Here is a 22,078-nt window from a genome sequence, read left to right on the forward strand (position 1 = left end):
AAGTATGAAAAATATTTTCTTCATCATCCTCACATCGAACACAGATAACCATCGCAACAATACGTCGCCTTCGGACATTAACACAAGATTATAGAATATTCATAAAATCACGCTAGTTAAAGAATTTCGAGAGATTATTACTTTTTCCATTAAAAATTCCAGCAACATAATCGATGATTCAATAAGAGAGCTACATAAAGACTTAGCCAACTACCATCTTGATCCAATTATCACATTACAGAATTGACTAAAGCCCGATACAAGCCCAAAATAAGGTGTTTATAACCCAATTGAAAGCAAAATCTTTTCGGCGTCATCAACAATTGCATAAAGCTATAGAAGGGGGCAACTGGCTTAGGGTTGCACTACAAGTTGACAACAAATTACTGTGAAGGAGAGGAGTACGGAGACGTGTCCATCACCGCCTTGGCACCGATTTGATTTGATCTTGTGTTGCAGTGATTTGTACGAGGAAGGTCATAATCTTCATCAACAAACCAAATTTGGAAGGTTATATCAGATTTATTTATTTATTTATAAACATGCTTTAAATCTATTAGACTTTATGATTTCGCACTTGATTTGATGGTAGTGAATGATTTAATTACAACACAACCTTGATCTAATCCTGCTGAGTTACTATTGTCAGTTGCACGGGAGGGGGCCGATCCTTCTTTTCTTCCAGCTCCTTGGAATTTATTTTTTCTGAAATTGTTGTTTCCTGACGGTATTATTCCTTACACAACAGCAATTTTCTCAACAATATCTCTCTTGTATTTTTGTTGGGGTTGTTTATGGTATTCTCCTCACCTTTAGAGTCGGCCGCCCCTTAACGGTGAAATATCCGGGACCGAAATCAAGTTAGGGCAAACCCCAGGTGGCTCCGCCTCTGTTAGCTTCTTTTATCTTTCTGTAACTAAGATGTTCAAGTTGGGTCACCTTCTGCGATGGAGATGAACTGCCAGTTGAATAGGGACAGTGGGAAGATTTCCCAAACTTGCAGCATAAGTGGGACCTCGTACAATGATACGGGCCATGGGCATGGAACACCTGGGCATGTGACTGGATGGATGTATATAAATCAAGATGGTAGGATGTGTGGCCCTTATATTCCACAGCAGTTATGCGAAGGTTTGTCTAGTGGCTTCTTGCCGGAGGAGCTCCCCGTTTATCCCATTGTGAATGGAAATTTTGTTAATCCTGTGCCGCTCAAGTTCTTCATTCAGTTTCCCGACCATGTTCCGACAGGCTTTGTTCATCTCAGTGTGGCTATCCCTAGCATAAAAGACACCACGAATGATAACCATAGCCCCAATCAGCTGATGCCAATATCAGAGAATACTGGCGTTATTCCAAACTTGCCACAGGTAATGTGGCTTGCACCCTGAGGATTATACCATTGGAGAACCCATAAATTTGGGGTAGGTGGCCATGCCTCTACCTCAATGATTGTATCTGTTGAAAGAAGTGCACCTTTATTGCTTGGTATTACACATAGTGCTGATATGATCGGTTTCTCTAGTATAATGAAGAAAGAACACCTTTCAAAAGTAAATGAACAAGAAAAAAAAAAGAATTTTTAACACCACGAAGCAAGACTTATCAAGCTTATTTGTCAGCATGTCGTAATATGTTTCTCAGTATTAATTACTGAGCCACATTATAAAGTAACTTTGTGACCAACATATTGTCGGTTGGAGTCACTGTATAGGTATCTGTTGGGTGAGTTACTGAATTTTGACTCTACTCTTAGAATTTTGTCAAAGTCATGTGAGTTATTATTTTTATAAAAACTGTATCTGGGTAAATCAAAATTAGTAGCATTTATGTTTTAAAAGTAAGTGAGGTCTCTTGATCCCATAATATGGGCTCCACCCCCCCCCCCCCCCCCCCCCCCCAACTCACCCCCCCCCGCCCCCCCCCCCCCCCCCCCCCCCGAATATTACTAATTGACTGTACCATGAAAAGAATATCTGCTAAAAAATTTTACTATCTTCTAATTCTTTTTTTATTTTTTATTTTTATTTTAAGCTCCTTGAATTACAGCCAGGAGATGAATCTTGTTGGTTGTTTGAGGATGAAAAGGGGAGTAAACATGGACCGCATTCTATTAATGAACTTTACTCATGGTGTCACCATGGATATCTGTGCAATTCACAAATGGTAATCTATCTGGCAAGCTCAATTTTGGAATAATTCACAAAAGAAATGAACGATCATGTGTGATTTATGTGCTTCCTGTTGTGACGTGCCATTGAAATTCTCTGCTCTATAGCATATTAGAATGAATTTGCTCTATTTTTGGAAGATAATTTTCTTTCAACTGCGGGACGTGTTTTATATGTCTATATTGAGAAGTTACTAAATCGATATTCATGCTTCCTGTATTATTCGGAATCTGTTTTGATGCTATACAGTTTTTGCAGTTATGTTTACGGTTGATAAGCTTGGAATAAGTTGGATTTGTGGCATTTTTTGGCCTGATGAACTATTCGAAGGAGTAATTTCTGTATTATATTACACTGACCACGGTTCAATATGAGAAAATAGATACTTGTGGATATTAGGTCATCTTTTGTATTATGTAGAATAATAAAAATCTCAAGGCTTTTGAAAAGGAGGAGGTCATGAGGGACATTAAAGTCATCTTTCCTGCACACTTTTTTTGTATATATTTGTGGAGTTATTATACTTATTGTAATTAGTTCTATTCCTTGGTTGAAATAATGATTGGATGAGGATTCGGTAATCGGATGAATTTATTATTTGTCCTGAGTACATGGACACATCATTCATATGCTTTATCAATATTTATGTACTTGTATTGAAAAAGACAAAAATAAATTGCCTACTTTCTCTGCCAATATTATAACCAGGTCAAATTTTCCTATAATCTCAAGACAAGTTTGACTGCTGCTGGTCTTTCCAATTGTTGCTTGACTTGTAAACAAACTGTGAGCACCATCAAATCTTTTGTCTGTCTGACTTTGACGAAGTAATGTTATTCTTTGCCATAAATAGATGTATTCTCGACTTTGACATTTGATCACTTGGATTCTTCTAGCTTCTGTGCATCTTTATGCTTATGATTGGTATGAATCATATTATTTATTTTCATGTTCGGTTATTTGTGATTTTTACTGTTGTATCTATTTAGTCTGCTTTCCTTTTTGACTTCGGTAAAAACTCCATAAAAGCACTTTTCGAGCCATATGATTGCTTATGCTGCCATCATGATGAATTCATGCAGATATATCATACTAATAATAAGTTCAAACCCTTACGCTTGCAAGCATTGCTAAATACTTGGAGAACACCTGGACTTGGAACTGTGTTAGATGCTGAAGGCCAGGATACTGTCTCACTGCCCAACTTAGTGTCTGAGATTTCTGAAGAATTTTGCTCCCAGCTTCACTCTGGTGTCATGAAAACTGCCCGTAGGACTGTGCTAGATGAGATTGTTAGCTGCATAATTTCAGAATGTCTCGACAAGAAGAAATTTCAGAAGAATTATAAGGTTGAACCGGTCCATCAATCTGTCAAAATCTGCTCTTCGGATGGCAAAATGGTATGTGTTTAAATGTTAAAAGGAAAATGATCAGCTTCAGTATAGCTAACAAAATTTTTTTGCACTGTTTTATGTGACAGTTTGAAAAGTATCTTGAGAGTAAAGATTATGTTGCTGTCGATGACGTAGAAGTGTGTAGCACCGTTGAAAAGATATGTTCTATTGGTGAAGCACCAATTAGACCTCCTTCAAGCATGAAATCCATTGGAAACTACGAGAACTTTTGCAGCACATATATGATTATTTGCAGGACATTTTATGATTCATGTTTGCAACTCATGTGGAATGCTGTCTGCTATGATACTGTGGCAGACTATGTTTCCACTTGGAGAAGAGCCAAACGCTGGTCCTCTCCTGTTTTAGTTGTTGAACCAGGCAATCCACATAAAAGGTTCTCTGAGCAGACTGACAGGATACCTGCTGATGATGTAAGTTATTGATGTTTATGATATGCTCTGTTGAATTATTGTATGTATCTCTGTTTGAAGTTCTATTTTTAATGGCTACACAGCTACTACACAAACAAGATTCTTTGTGCCCTTTGGAAGATTGTCCGCCCGGATTTGGACCGGTAAGTATGGCACTGGATGTACAATCGCAGTCAAAGTTTGAACCAGGCAGTCCACATAAAAAGTGCTTTGAGCATATTGCAGGGCTACCTGGTGGTGATGTAGGCTATTTACGTTTATGATATTTTCCGTTGAATTATTTGTATATATTTCTGCCTAATTCTAAAGTTCAATTTTAATGGCTGCACAGCTACTACATGAACAAGATTCTTTGTGCTCTTTGGAAGATTGTCCACCCGGATTTGGACCAGTAAGTATGGAACTGGATGGACAATCATTGGATGTTGGTTATTGATGTTTATAATATGTTCGATTGAATTATTTGTATTATTTTATGTCTAAAGTTCAAATTCTGACATCGTCACAGTTGCTGCATGGGCAAGATTCTTCCTGCTCTATGGTAGATTGTCCGCCTGGATTTGGACCAGCAATTAAAGCACTGGATGTCCAATCTCGGTCACAGCTTGAACAAGGCAGTCCACATGACAGGGGCTCTGATCAGATCGAAGAGCTACTTTCTGATGTAGGTTATTGATGTTTGTGATATGTCTGTTTTATTTGTATTTGATTCTGTCTAAAGTTCGATTCTTATTGTTTTACAGCTACCACACGAACAAGATTCTTTGATATCTCCGGTAGATTGTCCGCCCGGATTTGAACCTAGAACTATGGCAATGGATGTAGTGTCGCAGTCACACTTGGTTTCTTGGTCGTCTTATAATGAAAAGAAGTCGTATAAGACAAAATTTTTAAATGCCAGCAATCTTTATGGCGTCAGGGAATACATCTTGGAAAGTGTATTGAATGATCTGCATTCATCAGCAAAAGGATCATTAGTACAGTATCTTGAAAACCTTGTGGATGAGGAAGTGAGGAAAGTTGTCCATATTTCAAATGATACTTTCAAGGATGAGGTATTAGCCACAAGCTACTCTTCAACATAAGCCCCACCCCACAAAGAAAAAGAAAGAGAAGAAAAAAAAAAGGAAAGATCCCTTGGAATTAAGATATTTGGGCCACCAGTTCTGTCCTGATTCTTTAGGGAATTTATGAGTGAGATTCAGTATTATAACCATATCTACTGTTTGATTTTTGATTGAAAAAATATTATTAGTCTTTGCAGGTTTCCGCAGACTCCTACCTTCATTACAATCATACAAGTGGCCATGATTCTTCAGGAGCTGTTGATGGTTCAAAATCATTATCATCAGATGATCTCCAGATTTCATCGCACTTAACAGTACCGTCTAGTGGGAATACCATTAACAATCTTGATGTTTCTACTACACCTTTCTCTAAGTGTGCATTTCAGAAATTGCCAGTCCATTCAGACCATGCAAATACTTTTGAATTGGATGAACTGTGCCCTCCTCAACCTGAGAAAAGTTTGGAACATTATGTTCCATCACATTTCTCCAAGGGTGTATTTCAGAAATTGCCCGTCCATTTAAGCGATACATGTAATATGGAAGTTCTTGATCAATTGCGCCCACCTCAGCTAGAGAAAAATATGGAACATTGTGTTGCATCGCAAAATTGTCAATTACAGTTGGTTAAATTGGATGAGTGTACCTCCAATGTCAATTTCCAAGTTGCATTGATGATGAGCCAGCAGAGAATCCACGACAGTTTGCTGAGTAAATTGAAGTTGTTGTTGGTTGATGATGCCATTGAGAAAGCACTAAAAATATGGTGTTCTTCAAGGAGACATGAATCATGCCGTGATAAGGTAGTTTTTCACTGTTATGTTTATATTGGTTACAAATTCCTGTTTATGGTGATTATATTAACTACTCTATAGTAAAATGAATTTAGTTAAAATTTTTGCTTCCTTCTTTACTTGATTTATCAGGGTGCAGCAAATAGAATAAGCAAAGAGAAACCTGATAATAAGGAGAGATCCTCCAAGTCATCTCTACTAAACGGAAGTTATATTTGTTACCGCAAGAGAAAGTTCGGTGAGAAAAAGTCCGGGTCCTTTTTTGAGTCTCTCATTGCAGGAAACATTGTTTCCCAAAAAGAATCTATTGAAAAATCAAACAAAGGTAATAGTCTCAAAAATGTTTCTGGGAGCAAAAAAGTTAAAAATACGCTTCTGAATCATCCAGAGAAGACGCGGACAGAAAATCAGAGTAGAAAGTCTTTCGTTGATGCTGATTTGCTTGGGTCAAGTTCACCGTCCCTCCATATTCCCAATAGAAAGTCACAAAAAGTCGCTGATGTTAAAGGTGCTTCATTCTTCCAAATAATAGTTCTGTAGTCCGCAAGTTATTTTCAGACATTTGAAAATGATAATATCACGCATTACTAAGATATTGATTTGTTTTGAAGACAAATCAAGTTGTAGGACACAGAAAACTTCCTTTTCCCCTGTGGACCAAACTAATAGTGAGAGGATCACCAATGAGAAGAGCCGGGGATCGGACATACTGGAAATTCAGGCTACAAATTGCACCAAAAAAGCATCAAAATGTGAGAGTTATGTTTTTGTTTTTCTCCTGTTCAATAATCATTTGCCAATTTTTTTTATCCCTGTTCTAGTTCAAATACGTTACGTAAGTTTTGTCTGTCATCTGTTATATTCTTTCATGCAGCGACTAAGGTTACAAAACTTAAAAGGAAGGAACCCATTGATGATGCACCACCAGCTAGATCTAAAAAAGTTCAGAAACTAGCTAATAGCTCCACCAAGCAAACAGCATGTAAAAAAATTGTTGTACAAAAGATCAAAAGAAGTAAACCTAGGCCAATGAGACCCTGTCCCCAATCCGATGGTTGTGCTCGTTCATCTATTGATGGTTGGGAATGGCATAAATGGTCTCTTAATGCAAGTCCTGCTGAAAGGGCGCGCATAAGGAGCATATATTTTCGCTCTCAACATATCAGCTTAGATGGTAATGGTCTTCAGCTGTCAAATGTTAAGGGACTCTCTGCTAGAACAAATAGGGTCAAGCTACGCAATCTTCTTGCTGCTGCTGAGGGTGCTGATCTTTTGAAAGCGACCCAGTTAAAGGTAACAGAAAGGATGTGATCCTCATGCTCTTTATTATTATTATTTATTTATTTATTTATTTTTTTCTGCTTTTTGTGATTTGTAATTTGGCAAAGTCTATTAACAGGCAAGAAAAAAGCGTTTGCGCTTTCAAAGGAGCAAGATACATGACTGGGGGATTGTAGCACTGGAGCCAATTGAAGCAGAGGACTTTGTCATTGAATATGTTGGAGAACTTGTTCGTCCTCGCGTAAGCACACCGTTTCTTTTTTCTTACTAACTTTCATTTTGGAATAAGTAAAGAGGTTTTCCCTCATAGTTATATGAGTATGCTGTTTCAGTCTCTTAGACTAAAGCTATATCCTTGTCTAGTGCTTTTATACTCTCTCTCTCACCGATTCTCTGTTTTTTCACTTTTTCTTCATCTAGCTTCTCTTTTATTTTTCTTCTTTTGGGTGTTGCTTATTACATACTCGAAAAAGCACATTATTATTTCTCCTGATAAACATTATTCTATGTTTTGTTTCTGTCACTTGACATGGAAATTTCTGAAACTCGGATTCCCACCTAGGTCAAAAGTTATTACCCACGTCAGAGGGGTACCTAGGTGTTATAAATGTTGAAGAACCTTGTAAATACATCTCATTTGGATGCATTAGAAAGCAATTTTCAATATTCCAATAACATAATTCTGTTGGAGATTGGTACGTTATGATCCATTCTATTGTTTTGTATCGGAACTTATTTCTGGTAATTTTTTCGATCTATAGATATCTGATATCCGCGAGCGTCAGTATGAAAAGATGGGAATTGGGAGCAGTTATCTTTTTAGACTGGATGATGGTTATGTGGTAAGTAAACCCAACAAAAGATTTTTTTTCCAGTGTTTGGATTACTTGTGAATGGAATTTAAGTTGTTAATGGATTTAGTTGTAGGTCTTATTTGAGGGAGATTCTTGTAAGCAGAACTTGAATGATATCATCAGCAGAATTCCAACCTCTAATGAGATCAAATCTTTTGTATTCCCATAAAGCGATGCTAATTGTAATACTGTTGGTTCTGTTTTCTAACATGTTTCTAATGGAGCTGAACAACTTCTATGAGTGGACATTTTTGGATCTAACCAAGATATGCTCCAATCACTTAAGTAGTAGTTCTTTTTATTATTATTTTATATTGGTTCCGCCACTTATTATCTTACATGTTCTTACTTTATACATTTTATACAGCTGGATCTTGACTTCTTCATTTCCGGCAAGTTTATCTTATGGACATTTTGTTACGAATGTACACTTATTACTCTAAAGTACAAGTAGCCTAATAACTGTTCTCTAGAACTTGTTCTTTAACTCTTGGGGTTTTCTCTGATTGCCCAAACCCTTTAGCACTTTTTTCCTATCCCAATTGCTCATACTTAATTCAAGTTACTCATTAAACCATTGATCCTAAATACCTAAAAAGGTGACTCTTCAGGATCACATGATCCTCGACTATTAGTCCAGTATTATCATCATCATTTCCATGAGTCTATGACTAAAATGATTTTATTTTAATTCATCTTAGGTTCATGAAACTTAAAATTTTTAAATTTCAAATTCTCCTCCGTTCTCTATTTTAACCTTTTGTTAGAGTTGGCTAAATTTCCTTTTAATCTAGATTGATACTCTGCTCGTTTTTTTGTTCTAATTTTGAGTTTTGAGATGTATAAAAAGTGTCAGATGATTTGACAACGGTATCTGCTAGGAGTAAACGAATATAATTGAAAAAGAGAAAATGAGAAATAATGTAATGTATTTGCTGCAGGTTGATGCCACAAAGCGTGGAGGGATTGCTAGATTCATAAACCATTCTTGTGAGGTAATCACAGCTACATTACGACTATGTGGCACGGAGCAATTTCTGCATGGCTTGTCATTTTCAAATGAGATTATGATGTTAATTTCAATGCAGCCCAATTGCTATACCAAGGTCATAACTGTCGATGGTCAGAAAAAAATTTTCATATATGCGAAGCGGCATATAGCTGCTGGTGAAGAAATCACTTACAATTACAAGTTTCCATTGGAGGAGAAAAAGATACCTTGCAACTGTGGTTCTAAGAGGTACTATGAATTGTAGTTATTGCTTTAGTGTTAGATAGCATTTTGAGTAGCCCTATCTTCCACATAATGAAATAATTCTTGATGAATTTGGCACCAAAGATAATATAAAAGTTTTGCTGGAACTTTGGCATTATGTGAACTTTTCACTCCTTGACCTTCGTTTTTGTATTATCTTCCATTTTCTAACAATTGCTTTAGGAAAAAAACGCATTGAAGCATATTTAGGAGAAAAGCGTGATCTCCCAGACTTAACCTGTGGTTTCCAATAAAGTTAAGGCGGTTCTATTTTGAGGTTTTTGAAACCATGGGTTGTCTTCTTTAGTTGCTTCATGTTAGAAGTGCAGGAATGTGTGAAATGATATGTTTGCCCTCGCCAAACGACATAGTTCTATTCAGACAAGAAAAAGATTTTCCTTTTTGTTTTGTTACCAAGATTATCTTTTTGTTAGAAATCCTTGTTAAATACAAAAATGATAGGGCAATGAAATTCGCTCTAAATACAGAGTATAAGGTGCCACAAATTTATTGTTGAGATGAACTGAAAACAAAAGAAGCATGGTATAATTTTTTCATCCACTGAAACGCTGTCCTAGATCTGCATGTCAGTGTGGATATATACTTCAAGATTATGCTCTCTAGTGAGAAGTTTTCGTCCATTATATTGCCAACTCCTTAAAACCCCCCTCCCCACCCGTCTCAATCCCTCCCCTCTGGAAGAACGAAATAAACTGACTCCTTACCAACTTTCTCTTTTAGGTGTCGTGGGTCATTGAACTGAGAAGCCAAATGATTGTCTTCTGGTAAGTTCTATGGATCTACCTTTTCCGATCGATGGCAAACCTTTTTGTTTTCATCTATTTCCTTGTATCCATAAGTTTCTTGTAACTGCAGATTTCCAACTAGAGGTGCCACTGAAAAGAAGCTCTTTTCCCAGGTACTTCCTCACTACATTTTCATTGTTTCCTCGTCAATTTTCCCTAGATTAATGCTCTAGTAATGCAAAAGATTAGGAAGTAATATTGAACCAAAGGTGGATTCCAGCGCCAGCCATTATCGTCCCAGCACCTCCTCCCACACCCAATCTTGTAATGCTGAAATCAAAAATTGATACGAGTTTTCTACAGAATACCCATTTCTAAATTAAATTGTGACTGAAATTCATTGTATTATTGCAATGATAGTACTGGACATAAATTTATGTGATGTTCATTTCGAAGTTAGAATATAGTGTTAATGCTGTTGAAATATACTAATATGAGCTGAATTTTTTTTCCTGATTGAAATATAGTGTTAATGCTGTTGTATTTTTTTTTTTTCTGTTCTATTTTTTTTCCTGATTTTTTTTCCTCCCTACTTCTGCTTTTGCTGTTCCGTTCTTTTATTATGTTTAGAGTTTTCTCCTGTCCAATCATGGAATCTTTTTATCATTACTGCTTGGTGATTCGATAAAAACTTCCCCTCTTCCAACCCATAGGTTTTGCGTGAAATAATGTTCTCTGTTTCCTGTAGGTTGACATCGAAGCATTACAATTTTGGAACTCCGAGGTTCCAAGTTCTGTGGCTGAAAGTTGTCTCAAGGTTTTTCGACTTGCAGCAAATTTCCGCTGACAGTTATCACTTTTATTTTTCATCACTCAGTTGAAGCAGCAAATGCCCTGTTAGTCTTACCTAAATTATTAAAATTTCTACTATGCATGCACATTTAATTAACAGCAATTGTTTATTTAATTGACTCGGACTTTTTAAAATGGCCTTGTCCCATTTTTGTTATAACTTGTGCATTAGATGAAATTCTTAAGGTGAAATGAAATATTTTTGCTCGATAAATTGTGATAGTAAGAATTACAATTAAAAACTATTAAATCTTGGGTAACCCTAGTTGGGCTTAATCAAATAATAAAATCCACTCTTGGAGAAGGAAATGAAAGCCTGTAAATTATCTTATTTGTTAATTTAGGAGACAAGAAAATATAATATTGTTGAAACCAACACAGCTATGGGGTATACTTGATTCAGATTTATGATTTAAGCTGCACAAAATTTATATATCCTTTCATTCCACCAAAGTAGAATCACGTTACGCTGATCATATTAGTTCTCATTGAAACTCGCTTATTAAATTATCAAAGTAGGATCAGCTTATACTGATCATATTAGTTCTCATCGACTCTCGCTTATTAATTTATCAAATTAGGATCAGGTTATTCATCTGGATTCACGTGGAGTCGTAATGATGAATATTTTATCTTACTTAACCCTAGGATGGCTTGCTCAAATCATAAAATCTGCACTTGGGCAAGGAAAAGAAAGTCTCTAGTTGTCTTATTGATCAATTGAAAGGACAAGAACATGATTTTTTTAAACAAATGATCCTGTGATATACGCTTGATCCAGATTTTGTCTTATGAATTAAGCTACACAAAATTGAAATATCCTCTCAATATACCGAACTAGGATTAGGTCCAACGCTTGATCCAGATTTTGTCTTATGAATTAAGATACACAAAATTGAAATATCCTCTCAATATACCGAACTAGGATCAGGTTTATATGGACCAGATTAGTTCCCATTGAAATGAGCTTTAGAATATACCAAGAAAGAATTAGGTCATTTATGTGGTTTCACAAGGAATAATAATAAAGAATATTATATCGTAACCCCAGTTTGGCTTAATCAACTTGACCCTAAGAAAGTCTGAAGTTATCATATTGATCAGTTGGAAAGACGAGATATGTTTTTATTTATTTATTATTAATTTTTTTTGGGTTGAACTCGAAGCTGAAGTTTCTGGGTTGAAACTCATGATCAAGATTTTGGCCTTTATTGAGCTACTCAAGATTTAAATATCGTGCCAATTACCAGACAAGAATTGGAAGAAAGATTTCTTTGTAGATGAAGGGATTAACAATTTATTCCACACAAAAAATTCAGGAACATGAAGAGTGTCTACCTTGATGGTGGTGGAAGTCATAGCACGTCTCCTGATTATCCCAAGTTGGATAGATGGCCTTTGTGCAAGAATTATATTGCCTTGGCAAAATTCCTTGTCGGATAGAAAAAGCTATGAAAGAAGGCAGTATTAGTTTCATTTCTTGAATTTCACTTAACCATCCAATTAAAATGAGCTTAAGAATTTAGAGAAGTAGGGCTGAGTCGTTCAACTCGATTCTCATTATAATAAAAATATATACCTTACCAACTTGGATGTAAGTGTTCGATACAGGTACATATCTAGAAGTCTAGATCCTTTTCTTCCCATCTAAATTCTTGGCTTCGGAATATAGCCAAAAATGATCTAAGATTTAGACATGGATACATGGATGTCTTAAAGTTACTTTGTAAATTAATTTAGGGGGGTGTCCTCAATTGAGATTGTGATGGATTTTAAAAGTCATTCTAAATTTAGGTATCCTCAATTGAGATTTTATTGGATTTTAAGGAAATCCATTAAAAGTTAGGTCTTCCCAATTGAGATTTTAATGAAATTCTTTAAAATTTAGGTATCCTTAATAATTAATGGATTTATAAAGATTTCATGAATAGAGGGATTTTAAAAGATTTGGATGGATTTTAAGCTTAAAAATACATATAAGTAAATTTTTTGAAATTTCATCACATTTAATGAGATTCTTATTAAATTTGTAAAAATCTATTCAAATCCACAAAATTCATTAGAATTTATAATCATTTAAAATTCATTAAAATTTTAGTTGAGAACGCCCCTGTAAATTTTAGACGCAACTTTCAAGGATATATAATATATATTTAACTATGAATATATAACAATTGAATTGCATATTCTGCTCCTTCATTTGAAGTCTATAAATGCGAAATGCAAATTAGAAATCATTTTGAATATAATCCCAAAATAACAAAAATGATATAAAGGATCGCATACCTCTTCTCGTGTATGTCCAACACTAGCACTTCTAAATTGGATAGTCCAATCAGCATAGATTATACCTTTACTTAGGTTCCAATTGGCTTTATTAAATCACAAAATCCACAATTGGGAAAGGGAAAGGGAAAGGGAAAAGAAGACCTGAAGTTATGGTTCAATTGAAAAGACTAATCTATGTTCCTGTGTGTTTGTATTGAGATTTGAGCTACACAAAATTTAAATATGCCTTCTCAATTTACCAACCTAAGATCAAGGTATATTGATCATGTTACTTCTAATGTAAACATGCTAAGAATTTGCCTGCCGCTATGCAAGTTTATTTCTAAACGTTGGCTGTAGCTTGAGCACTGAGAACACAAAAATAATGTGGAAGGGGCTTGAGAATGTCAGAGAGATGAAACTGTCTTACGTAATTTAGCTACGCTTCAATAACAATTGTTTGACGAAGTCATATTAATCTTTGGTGTTTAGACGTGAGAATCAACAAATTTTTTTCCTTCCTTTTTCTAACTTAATTTTCTTTTCTTCATTTTGTTAATTTAAAGATTAGGAATTGAATATAATTTTGACCTAAAATGCTTTAGGTATTAGCATGACGAGATGGTGGTTGATATTTGGCACCGGTTCTTGATCCTGCTCATATTATCTTTATAGGTGATGAGAAAGGGGCGTCATAGGCGCAAGGAAAAAGCCCCTCATATGGGGATTTAGTGGGAAAGGGCTGCCAACCTTATTATGACCGTCTAATGAGTAGGTTCCAAAAGGCGCGCTTATTTTTTATTTTAAGGTTAAGTAAACCAATTAAATAAAAGGAAAGTTAAAAAGTAGATTAGATGATGAAGAGATTGAATTGGAGTCCGACAGAGAGTTAAAACTATCTATTTAAATTGTCTCATAGTTGGGGAATTATTAAGTAATTGTAGTATTTGTAATTATGAGATTTTATTTTAGCTAACTTATTTTAATTGCATGCACTAGAGTGATAGACTTGTGTATATTTTAACCTTCAAGGCGTGCATTATTGTATTTATTTAATGGTTAGGCTACTTAAAATAATATTAAAAATAGGAAAACGCCTTATTATGTCTAAGGTTTGCCTCGTCATGCCTAGGCTCATAAATCTTAAAAGTTGACCTTGTCACGCCTTACATAAACTTGTGTAGGATGACATATCGTGAGGTTTTTATTAAATGGTTTTGTCCTGTATCAACACTTGAAAATATTGATCCAATGGTATTTTTTCCCATGCAGGGTGACATGATTTGAAATTTCCACTATTGAGTATTTTGTCCCATGTCACTAATCGAGGATGTCGAATATTGATCCAGCCCCATGGGCATATTTTTGTAGATATATCTAAGTCGCAGATGAGTTTCTCCTCTTAAGAACTGAAATCGGCTGTTTTCATCTTTGCTTTTGGGACGATTTTCAGAATTCAATCTTATGTACAAAATACAGTTGAATTTCAAATATTAGATAAATTATACAACGTGCTTTGTTATCATTCTGGTGGACAGTACTCCAATTTTGTATAGTACGAGTATGTAAAAGATTAATGTGACAATCAACAATATATACTTGAAATTATAAGTTAGAAATCAATGTTGTGGGGTCCTTTTTTTTGCTTATTGTGACATCATATGCACGTGTATGCGTACGTATGTTTTGATGTGGCATTGATCTCTTTTATTTCACACACTCGATGATGTAGTTGTTGGGTTCATAACCCCAGGTGTCGAAACTGTGGATTTACACCTACCAATTATCATGCAAATGTGAGCATACAAAAGCGAAAAGCGGCTTGGCATTTTCTGTGCCATGAACTTTTGTTGAACGGTTTGCATGATTTTGGGCAATCCCCTTGTCATCCAGTGTTTTGGATCTGACGCTGGTTTCACTGCAAATACTTACTTTACATGGTTTTTGACTATAGTTGCCGATTTTACTTAATTGAATATGAAGATACATTGGCACATGTATATATTATATGGATCATTTCTTGCTTGCAGTCTTATTATTAATTGAAAAAAGGGATGGAGCCATAAATTTTTGTTATCTCACGTAGTGTTGTGGTCTTTGAGTATTTAATTTAAAAGATGCAAATTCCAACTATTTCTTTTTTCTTTCACTTCAGATTGCGGAGGAAGAAGCAAACTAGTGTGTAGATATGCAAAATGCTAAGTGGATGTTTTTCGAGGCGTTCTGGTATGTGTCTTCTACTACTTTATATGCCACCGCCTTGCCCCAGGTACACCCATCATCTTCCTCACAGTAAACCCAGCTAAAATTTTTAAGCTTGTTCCGAATATCCATCGAAATTTTTAAAAAATTTCATCGAGGGTAAATTCAAAGAAGCTTATCACAAGAACGGAAACCTCACCCGAACAGGTGTTAAGAAACTAACTTGGATTGCTCAAGTTATTGTCGGTGGTATTCGCCAATGGAATCGAGCCTACATTTAGGTTGGAAGCACTGGATTGGCCAAGTAACTATTGGCACTTGTCAAATGAATCGAGCGTACGTTGAGGTTTTAAGTAATCTCGTCCCTCTTTCTTACTGAGACGGCAACCCATTTGATTTTACTCTGTTATGGCACCTCAATGCACCAGCTCGCAAAAACGCCGTTTCTTCTCAATAGTAAAGAAATTTTTTTAGTGGATTAACACGACCAAATTTTTACTGTGGGTGGAGATATTAGTAGAGCTGGCACATCGGGTTATTTAAAATATGCAGATTTTAGAACTGAAAATGCATCACAAGAAATGACGTAAATCTTACAAATTGGAATAATCCCAAAATTTTTGGCCATTGGCCATGACGAAAGCCATGAGCATTGAAAAGTTGTCGAGCATAATTACAAGTAAAAGATGAGATTATTTTGGACCATCCTTAGCTCAAATGGAAGAGTGGAAAGGGTTGAGCCGAAACTAGGACACGAATCCTCAAATTTCGCTGCCGGTTCGAATCCAGCACTTTGGAAATACTTAATTTTTACTGTTTAATTTTTTAGATTGCTGCTTTAATGTAACTATGAATTTTTGTAACAGCTGCCTTTGAACCATTTTACTTTAGACTAGGAAAGTTGTTATAGGTATCATAGACGAGAGAAGCAGGTAATTTAGTGGGTTTTAGGATTTTCTCTCTGCTTGTCCTTTGATCATGCAACTATGAGGACACGTGAAAATATGGGGGAGTGTAAACACAAATAAACAATAAATAAATAGATAAATAAAAATAAAAGAATAACGAAGTAAGATTTCGTACTTTAAATACAACACGTTGGAAGAATTTTTTTATTTTTTTTTATTTTAGTTCCTAGTATTTATGGGCTCTTGTTTTTTTTCTTGATAAATTTACGTTCGTATATGTCACAATAAAATGATAGGAATCAAACAACTTATTCTGATCCCCAGAACTTTGGTCATTTAATAAAAAAATGTTGGTTATAATGCTTTAATTAGTGATGTTAATCTTATGCAATTACACAAGATAATTCTCATCTCTTTGATCCAAAAGTATATTCAGACTTAAAATCTCTGTATGCTTGTAGAAATGTACACATCATATGCTTAGATGTTTTGAGATTTTCCATTTAACCTATAATTAACTTTTGAAAATTCTAATATTTCAAAAAGAAAACCGTGTTAGATTCGAATTGATAACTTATTAGAGATTGCATTTAGACTCACAAACTTGTGTTGGAATTCAATTCAGTTGACAATGACCAAAAAACGAGATTACTGAATCCCATTTAGGTCCAATTTCAGATTATTGGTAACGTTTCCATGGCTAAAGGTAGAGGTTCAGGGCAAATTTAACACATTTGATGAATGTGAAGTCGTACCTCTTCTCGAAATTAAGAAGAGAAATTTATGTTGCTTTACAATGAAATTGATGTTAGGAAACAACTTTGAAAGTACAATTACTAAACAATTTTTCCACTTTAAATCACAATTACTAATTACCTGGTTATCATGTGTTAGTATTTTGGAATCTCCAATATCATGGCTTCTTTGACTTGTCAAATCTACGTTGACCATTTTAAGGATGACTTGTCATAACCTTAGATTAAGCTTAGGATGATAGCTTCCAATAGATTAAGCCTATAGGAGTTGATCAGTGTTGTCCTCTTCCAATACCGAGTAGTTGCATTCATGTGCCTACTTTGCTGCTTTTTGTTGCTTTTGCGAGCCTATGTTGCTGCATTGGGGTGCCAACGTCCACACTCGTTGCTACATTGGGTTGTCGACGTGTGCTTGCTTTTTCGCCTCGGGCTTCCGATGTGTGCCTATATTGCCTCATTTGGTTGTCTACCTGCATCGAGGTGCATTTGTGTGCCTTTGTTGATATGTCGAGGTGCATTCTTGTGCCATACCTGCATTTTAGTTGCACCGAGTCCATTGGCGAACTTGCATTGTTGCACTTGGATGAATTCCCTTGCCTATGTTGTTGCATTGAGGTGCTAACTTGTGCCTACATTGTGATGTCGCGTGTGCTTGCATTAAGGTGCTAGTGTGTGCCTACTTTAATTGATTAGGGAGCATTGATATGCAATTTCATATTAAGACGTCAACATTGTTAAGAGCAGTAGTAGCTAACGCCTTTTAGTTATAGTTTTTTATATTTAATCAATGTAAGATTTATCCTTTAATAGGTTCATGTAAGATGTTTGCTCGTCTGAAAACCAGTCTTGAAATTCGATAGCATGCTTAAGTTTTACACAGTTCGATTTATCGCTCGATTGAACATTATGGCCTTGATACAATATTAGTTATAGAGTTTTTAGATTAAGTTGTTCAACATGGTAACAGAATATATGTCTTGAGTCAAGTTTCGTCACCACCCATTTAATGAAATTGATTGTGTGATGCTTTGTTTGGAAAAATTGAACCTTGCCTACAAATGAAAGGGGCTTGATTTATCGAAGATAATATTTAAATGATATTTATGTGGTTTTTAGATCAAGTGATTTAACAACACTAGGGTCTCCACGTTGCTGCATTGAGGTGTCATCATATGCCTACATTGGTGTACATTCTTGTGCCTTGGTTGGTGCATTGGCGTGCTATTGTGTGCCTGCGATCCTAGCATGCTGCAATGTGAATTTCATTTCGTTAATAATCTTTTGAACACTCTTTCAAATTTTTTGTTTACTTAAATTTCTTTTTTTTTTTGGAACTCCATACAAACTCATTATTATTATTATTATTATTTTGCTTCGACTCTCTCACGTGATCTCTTTATTTAGTTATTTGCTTAGATTTTCTCTTACATATTGTTTAGACACTTATTATTTTACATATTGTTTAGACAACTATTATTTTACTTTTATAATTACGGATCTAACATGGAACTTCTTCCAATTCATTCTCTTAAGCCACACCGCATTAATATTCTGTCATGATAAAATAAATGATCATTGACGTATTGAAGAGACTTATTTCATTTTTTAAAGGTTTTCAATTACCTCTATATTAATGTAGTTCTCATAATTTTAATTCACTAATTAATTATATATTTCAAAGTAATTCTCAGGGAAAAAAAAAAAAAAGGTATGATTTTCTTTCTAATATTTCTCTTATGGTAAAAAATCTGTACTATATACACAAGTCCAAAGGGTTATATTGCAACCACTATTTTCTTTTGTTCCACAATTTTATTAACGTAAACTAATTAATTAATTAATTAATTATTTTATTTATTTTTTATTCTTGGATAATATACAACTGTTTTTTAAATGTGCACTATAACAACAAAGCCTGTCTTGTACTCTATTTGACTGCAAAATTAATCGCCCACTACCCGCAATGGAGATGATGTCGATTTGGCCAATGATAGCGAACAACTGCAAGGGGGTAAAATGCTTGGTCGATGAAAGGTTAGTATTTATAAGTTTTTGTTCTTTTGTCGTTAAAGGTTGCTTTGTGTGTGTGTGAAGTTTGTGGTTTTTCATTTTCTTATCACCATTTTAGTAAATAGGATAATTGTTTAAGGTTAATTATATTCGCACTATAATTTTTGTTAAGTGTTCCATATTTTAATTATAATGAATATCTCCAAATTTGTTTTCCCTATTTTGCATCTGTGTCTTGAAGATTTTTATTGCATTCTTATCTTTAACCTTTAATTTATTAACACATCTTGTCTTTGATAATTGTTTATGTTCTAATATTTCGTTAGCGTGAGGAAAAATATTTTTTCTAAGTTTTATGTTTGTGATCTATTTACTTAAAGTCCCGTTTGGTAGTCATTTTTTTTCAAAATAAATTTTTCTCTTTCTTTTTTTCAACAACACATTCTTTATTTCTCAACAACACATTTCATATCAATTTACTATTCTAAAATATATTTTTACATAAAAATGTCTATCAAACATCCCTTTAAAAATACAATGGACAAATAACTCTTTTCACTCCATTATTAAGATTTTTTGCTTGACATCTGGGTTGTGGTAACAATTAATAGAAGATTGAAGATAAAAATATGACCAAAAAAAGTAGGGACATCAGTGCAAAAATGAATAAAAGTTAAGAACTTTCACAGCAATTAAATGCAATGCTACTTTTGTTAAAAAGTGTGAAATATAATTAATTAAAGGTGTGGTGCAACAAAAAAGTCGTGGCAATATAACAACCCAAAATATCAGATATTGAAGAAACATTTTTGAATGATAATGTGCTCCCTAATATTTTCAAGGGTTTTGTTATTTGTACACCTGGGTTAACATTCCAGTGTATAGCCTTCTAACAATTGATGGGAAGGGGAAAATCGTGGGCTCCCCATTGTGAGGGCATGTACACCGTGTGTGTATGCATAGCAAAACCCCCATATTTTTAATTCTTAATTTTTTTCTTTTTTGTTAATATAATAATGATGGTTATAATCCTAATTGCCCAAAAATAATAAGAAAACCTATAACCAGAAATATCATGGATAAGGTGTCTGGACATCTCTCATCGGAGGGAGCAAAATTCCCAAAACCATTAAAACCGAATCAGACCGATCCATTAAGTTTAGATTTGTTCCTTCACATAAAAAAAAAACAAAAAAAACAAAAACAAAAAAACATAAAAATAAAATAAAATTGTTTTGGTCATTTAGTGGGTACTCAGCCTGCATCGAAGTTGTATTTTTTATTTATTTATTTATTATTTTATTTTATTTTTGGAAGAATGCGTAATTAAAAAGTAGAGAAATGTTATTGGATCTACGTGAAATTATTTTATTAAGAGAATGTGATTAAAAATAAGTTTGGAGAAAAGATGAGTTTTAAAGAATCTTTATAATATGTGGCAATTCAAAACCTGGGTTGACACACGGGTGTATGCATTTCGGGGTGCGTACAAATAGCAAAACCCTCTATTTTCAATTCTTAATTTTTTCTTTTAGTTAATATTATAATAAGAGTTATAATCCTAATTACCCAAAAATAATAAGAAAAACTATAACAAGAAATAACATGAATAAGTTTTCTGGACATCTCTCGTGGGAGGGGGCAAAATTCCCAAAACCATTGGAACCGAATCAGGTTCATCCATTTGGTTTGGATTTGTTCCTTCACTTAAATAATAATAATTTTGGTCATTTTTGGGGGTTCTTGGCCTGCGTCGAAGTACCTTTTTTTGGGAAGAATGTGTAGTTAAAAAGTAAAGAGAGGTAATTGGATCTACATGTGAAATTATTTTATTAAGAGAATGTATGATTAAAAATGGGTTTGGTAAAGAATTTTAATAAGACATGAGTTCTCTCTCATTTCTATTTCTCTTCATATATTGTTAAAGCCACACCTAATTTCTCAGAGAGTAGGGAAGAATGTAATGCTTTTCGAGAAATTTTAAAATTTCTGTCCATATCCCTTTATGGCGCTTTGTTCTTCCATAATAGTTCCTTTCAATTAGGTAAAAATAGTGTTTGTGATGACTAAGTACTTTGGCATATGAATTTTGTTTTCAGAAAAATTCATTCACTAGTTTTTTCTTTCAGGTTGGATCTATATTTTCAGTTGTCGGAGTTGCATATTTTTGAAACGAGCTAGTAGAATTTTATTTATTTATTTATTTATTTATTTATTTATTATTATTATTATTATTATAATATTTTTTTTATGTATTTGTTTGGTTTGTAATTGTGGTATACATTGTGAAGATTTTGTTTCTGTAAATTTGTGTAATTTGAAAATAAGAATGCCCTCTCAATGTTTTGGTTTGTTTAGATTACATAGGCTTACCAAATTATTTTTCTTATAGAATGAGATTGAATTTCACAACTTTCCCCGTCACTGAAAATTTTAACAGCACAAAAGAATTTGCAATACTATTGATAATTAAAAGTTATTACATTTGTGCTCAATATTTTCTGCTATGAAAATGATGTAACAATTTCCATGAAGTAACAAATTCTACTGAGTGATGTAGAGAGCGAAGTTAGCAAGTAGACAGGTACTTGTGCACATTTTATTGATTATTAAGATAATTAAAATATACTTAAATTACAATAATTCAAATGAGTGATAGTTATATAGGTCTTAGTCAAGTTGAAATATATACTTGTAGATATTGATGCATCTTGTTCTAAAGTTTGGCTATTTGTCGAAGTGTACAAATTCTTCTAAATCAAATAATTTCTGAATTTAATTTGGAAAAATTGCAAAGAATAATGATATTTATACATAATGAGTTAAATAATGGTTTACATATAGATAAGATGTAACAATGAGAGTGTGAAAGTTTATTGTTATTAGTATTTGGTTGAAAAAGTTTCAACTCAATTACATTTTACCACATTATATGTATGTAAATTATTATGTGTATGTAGTATAATTGAATTGTAAAATCTGTAAGGGCCACACCCCTGACATGGGTCTTACAGTGCCCACAATTTTAGAGAAAAATATTTGAGTAGTGCTGTTTGTACATAATCATACATAGATGACATGGAATAGAGA

At 34.2% G+C, this 22,078-nt stretch overlaps 1 protein-coding gene across 11 annotated transcripts; it reads left to right on the plus strand.

Moving 5' to 3' along the window:
* The first annotated feature begins 229 nt into the window (after positions 1-229).
* Positions 230-21,350, plus strand: LOC111372552 (histone-lysine N-methyltransferase ATXR7). 11 transcript variants are annotated; one of them, XM_022994905.1, is made up of 23 exons: positions 230-510; positions 650-1,367; positions 2,032-2,163; positions 3,251-3,568; positions 3,649-3,996; positions 4,080-4,238; positions 4,328-4,387; positions 4,505-4,660; positions 4,740-5,051; positions 5,252-5,866; positions 5,990-6,365; positions 6,469-6,609; positions 6,732-7,150; positions 7,257-7,379; positions 7,900-7,980; positions 8,934-8,987; positions 9,081-9,232; positions 9,989-10,032; positions 10,124-10,166; positions 10,742-10,889; positions 14,386-14,501; positions 15,269-19,012; positions 21,118-21,350. In XM_022994905.1, exons 2-18 carry the CDS (start codon positions 948-950, stop codon positions 10,008-10,010), a joined length of 3,888 nt encoding a protein of 1,295 aa, XP_022850673.1. In that variant the 5' UTR covers positions 230-510; positions 650-947; the 3' UTR covers positions 10,011-10,032; positions 10,124-10,166; positions 10,742-10,889; positions 14,386-14,501; positions 15,269-19,012; positions 21,118-21,350. The 11 variants fall into 11 exon arrangements, with proteins under 11 accessions (XP_022850673.1, XP_022850671.1, XP_022850674.1 ...); XM_022994903.1 differs by lacking the exon at positions 21,118-21,350 and having other exon boundaries at positions 650-727; positions 817-1,367; positions 15,269-19,203; XM_022994910.1 differs by lacking the exon at positions 21,118-21,350 and having other exon boundaries at positions 231-510; positions 5,261-5,866; positions 15,269-19,203.
* The last annotated feature ends 728 nt before the right edge of the window (positions 21,351-22,078 follow it).

The sequence above is a fragment of the Olea europaea genome, unplaced genomic scaffold (assembly GCF_002742605.1).
Source record: "Olea europaea var. sylvestris unplaced genomic scaffold, O_europaea_v1 scaffold101, whole genome shotgun sequence".
NCBI lineage: Eukaryota > Viridiplantae > Streptophyta > Magnoliopsida > Lamiales > Oleaceae > Olea > Olea europaea.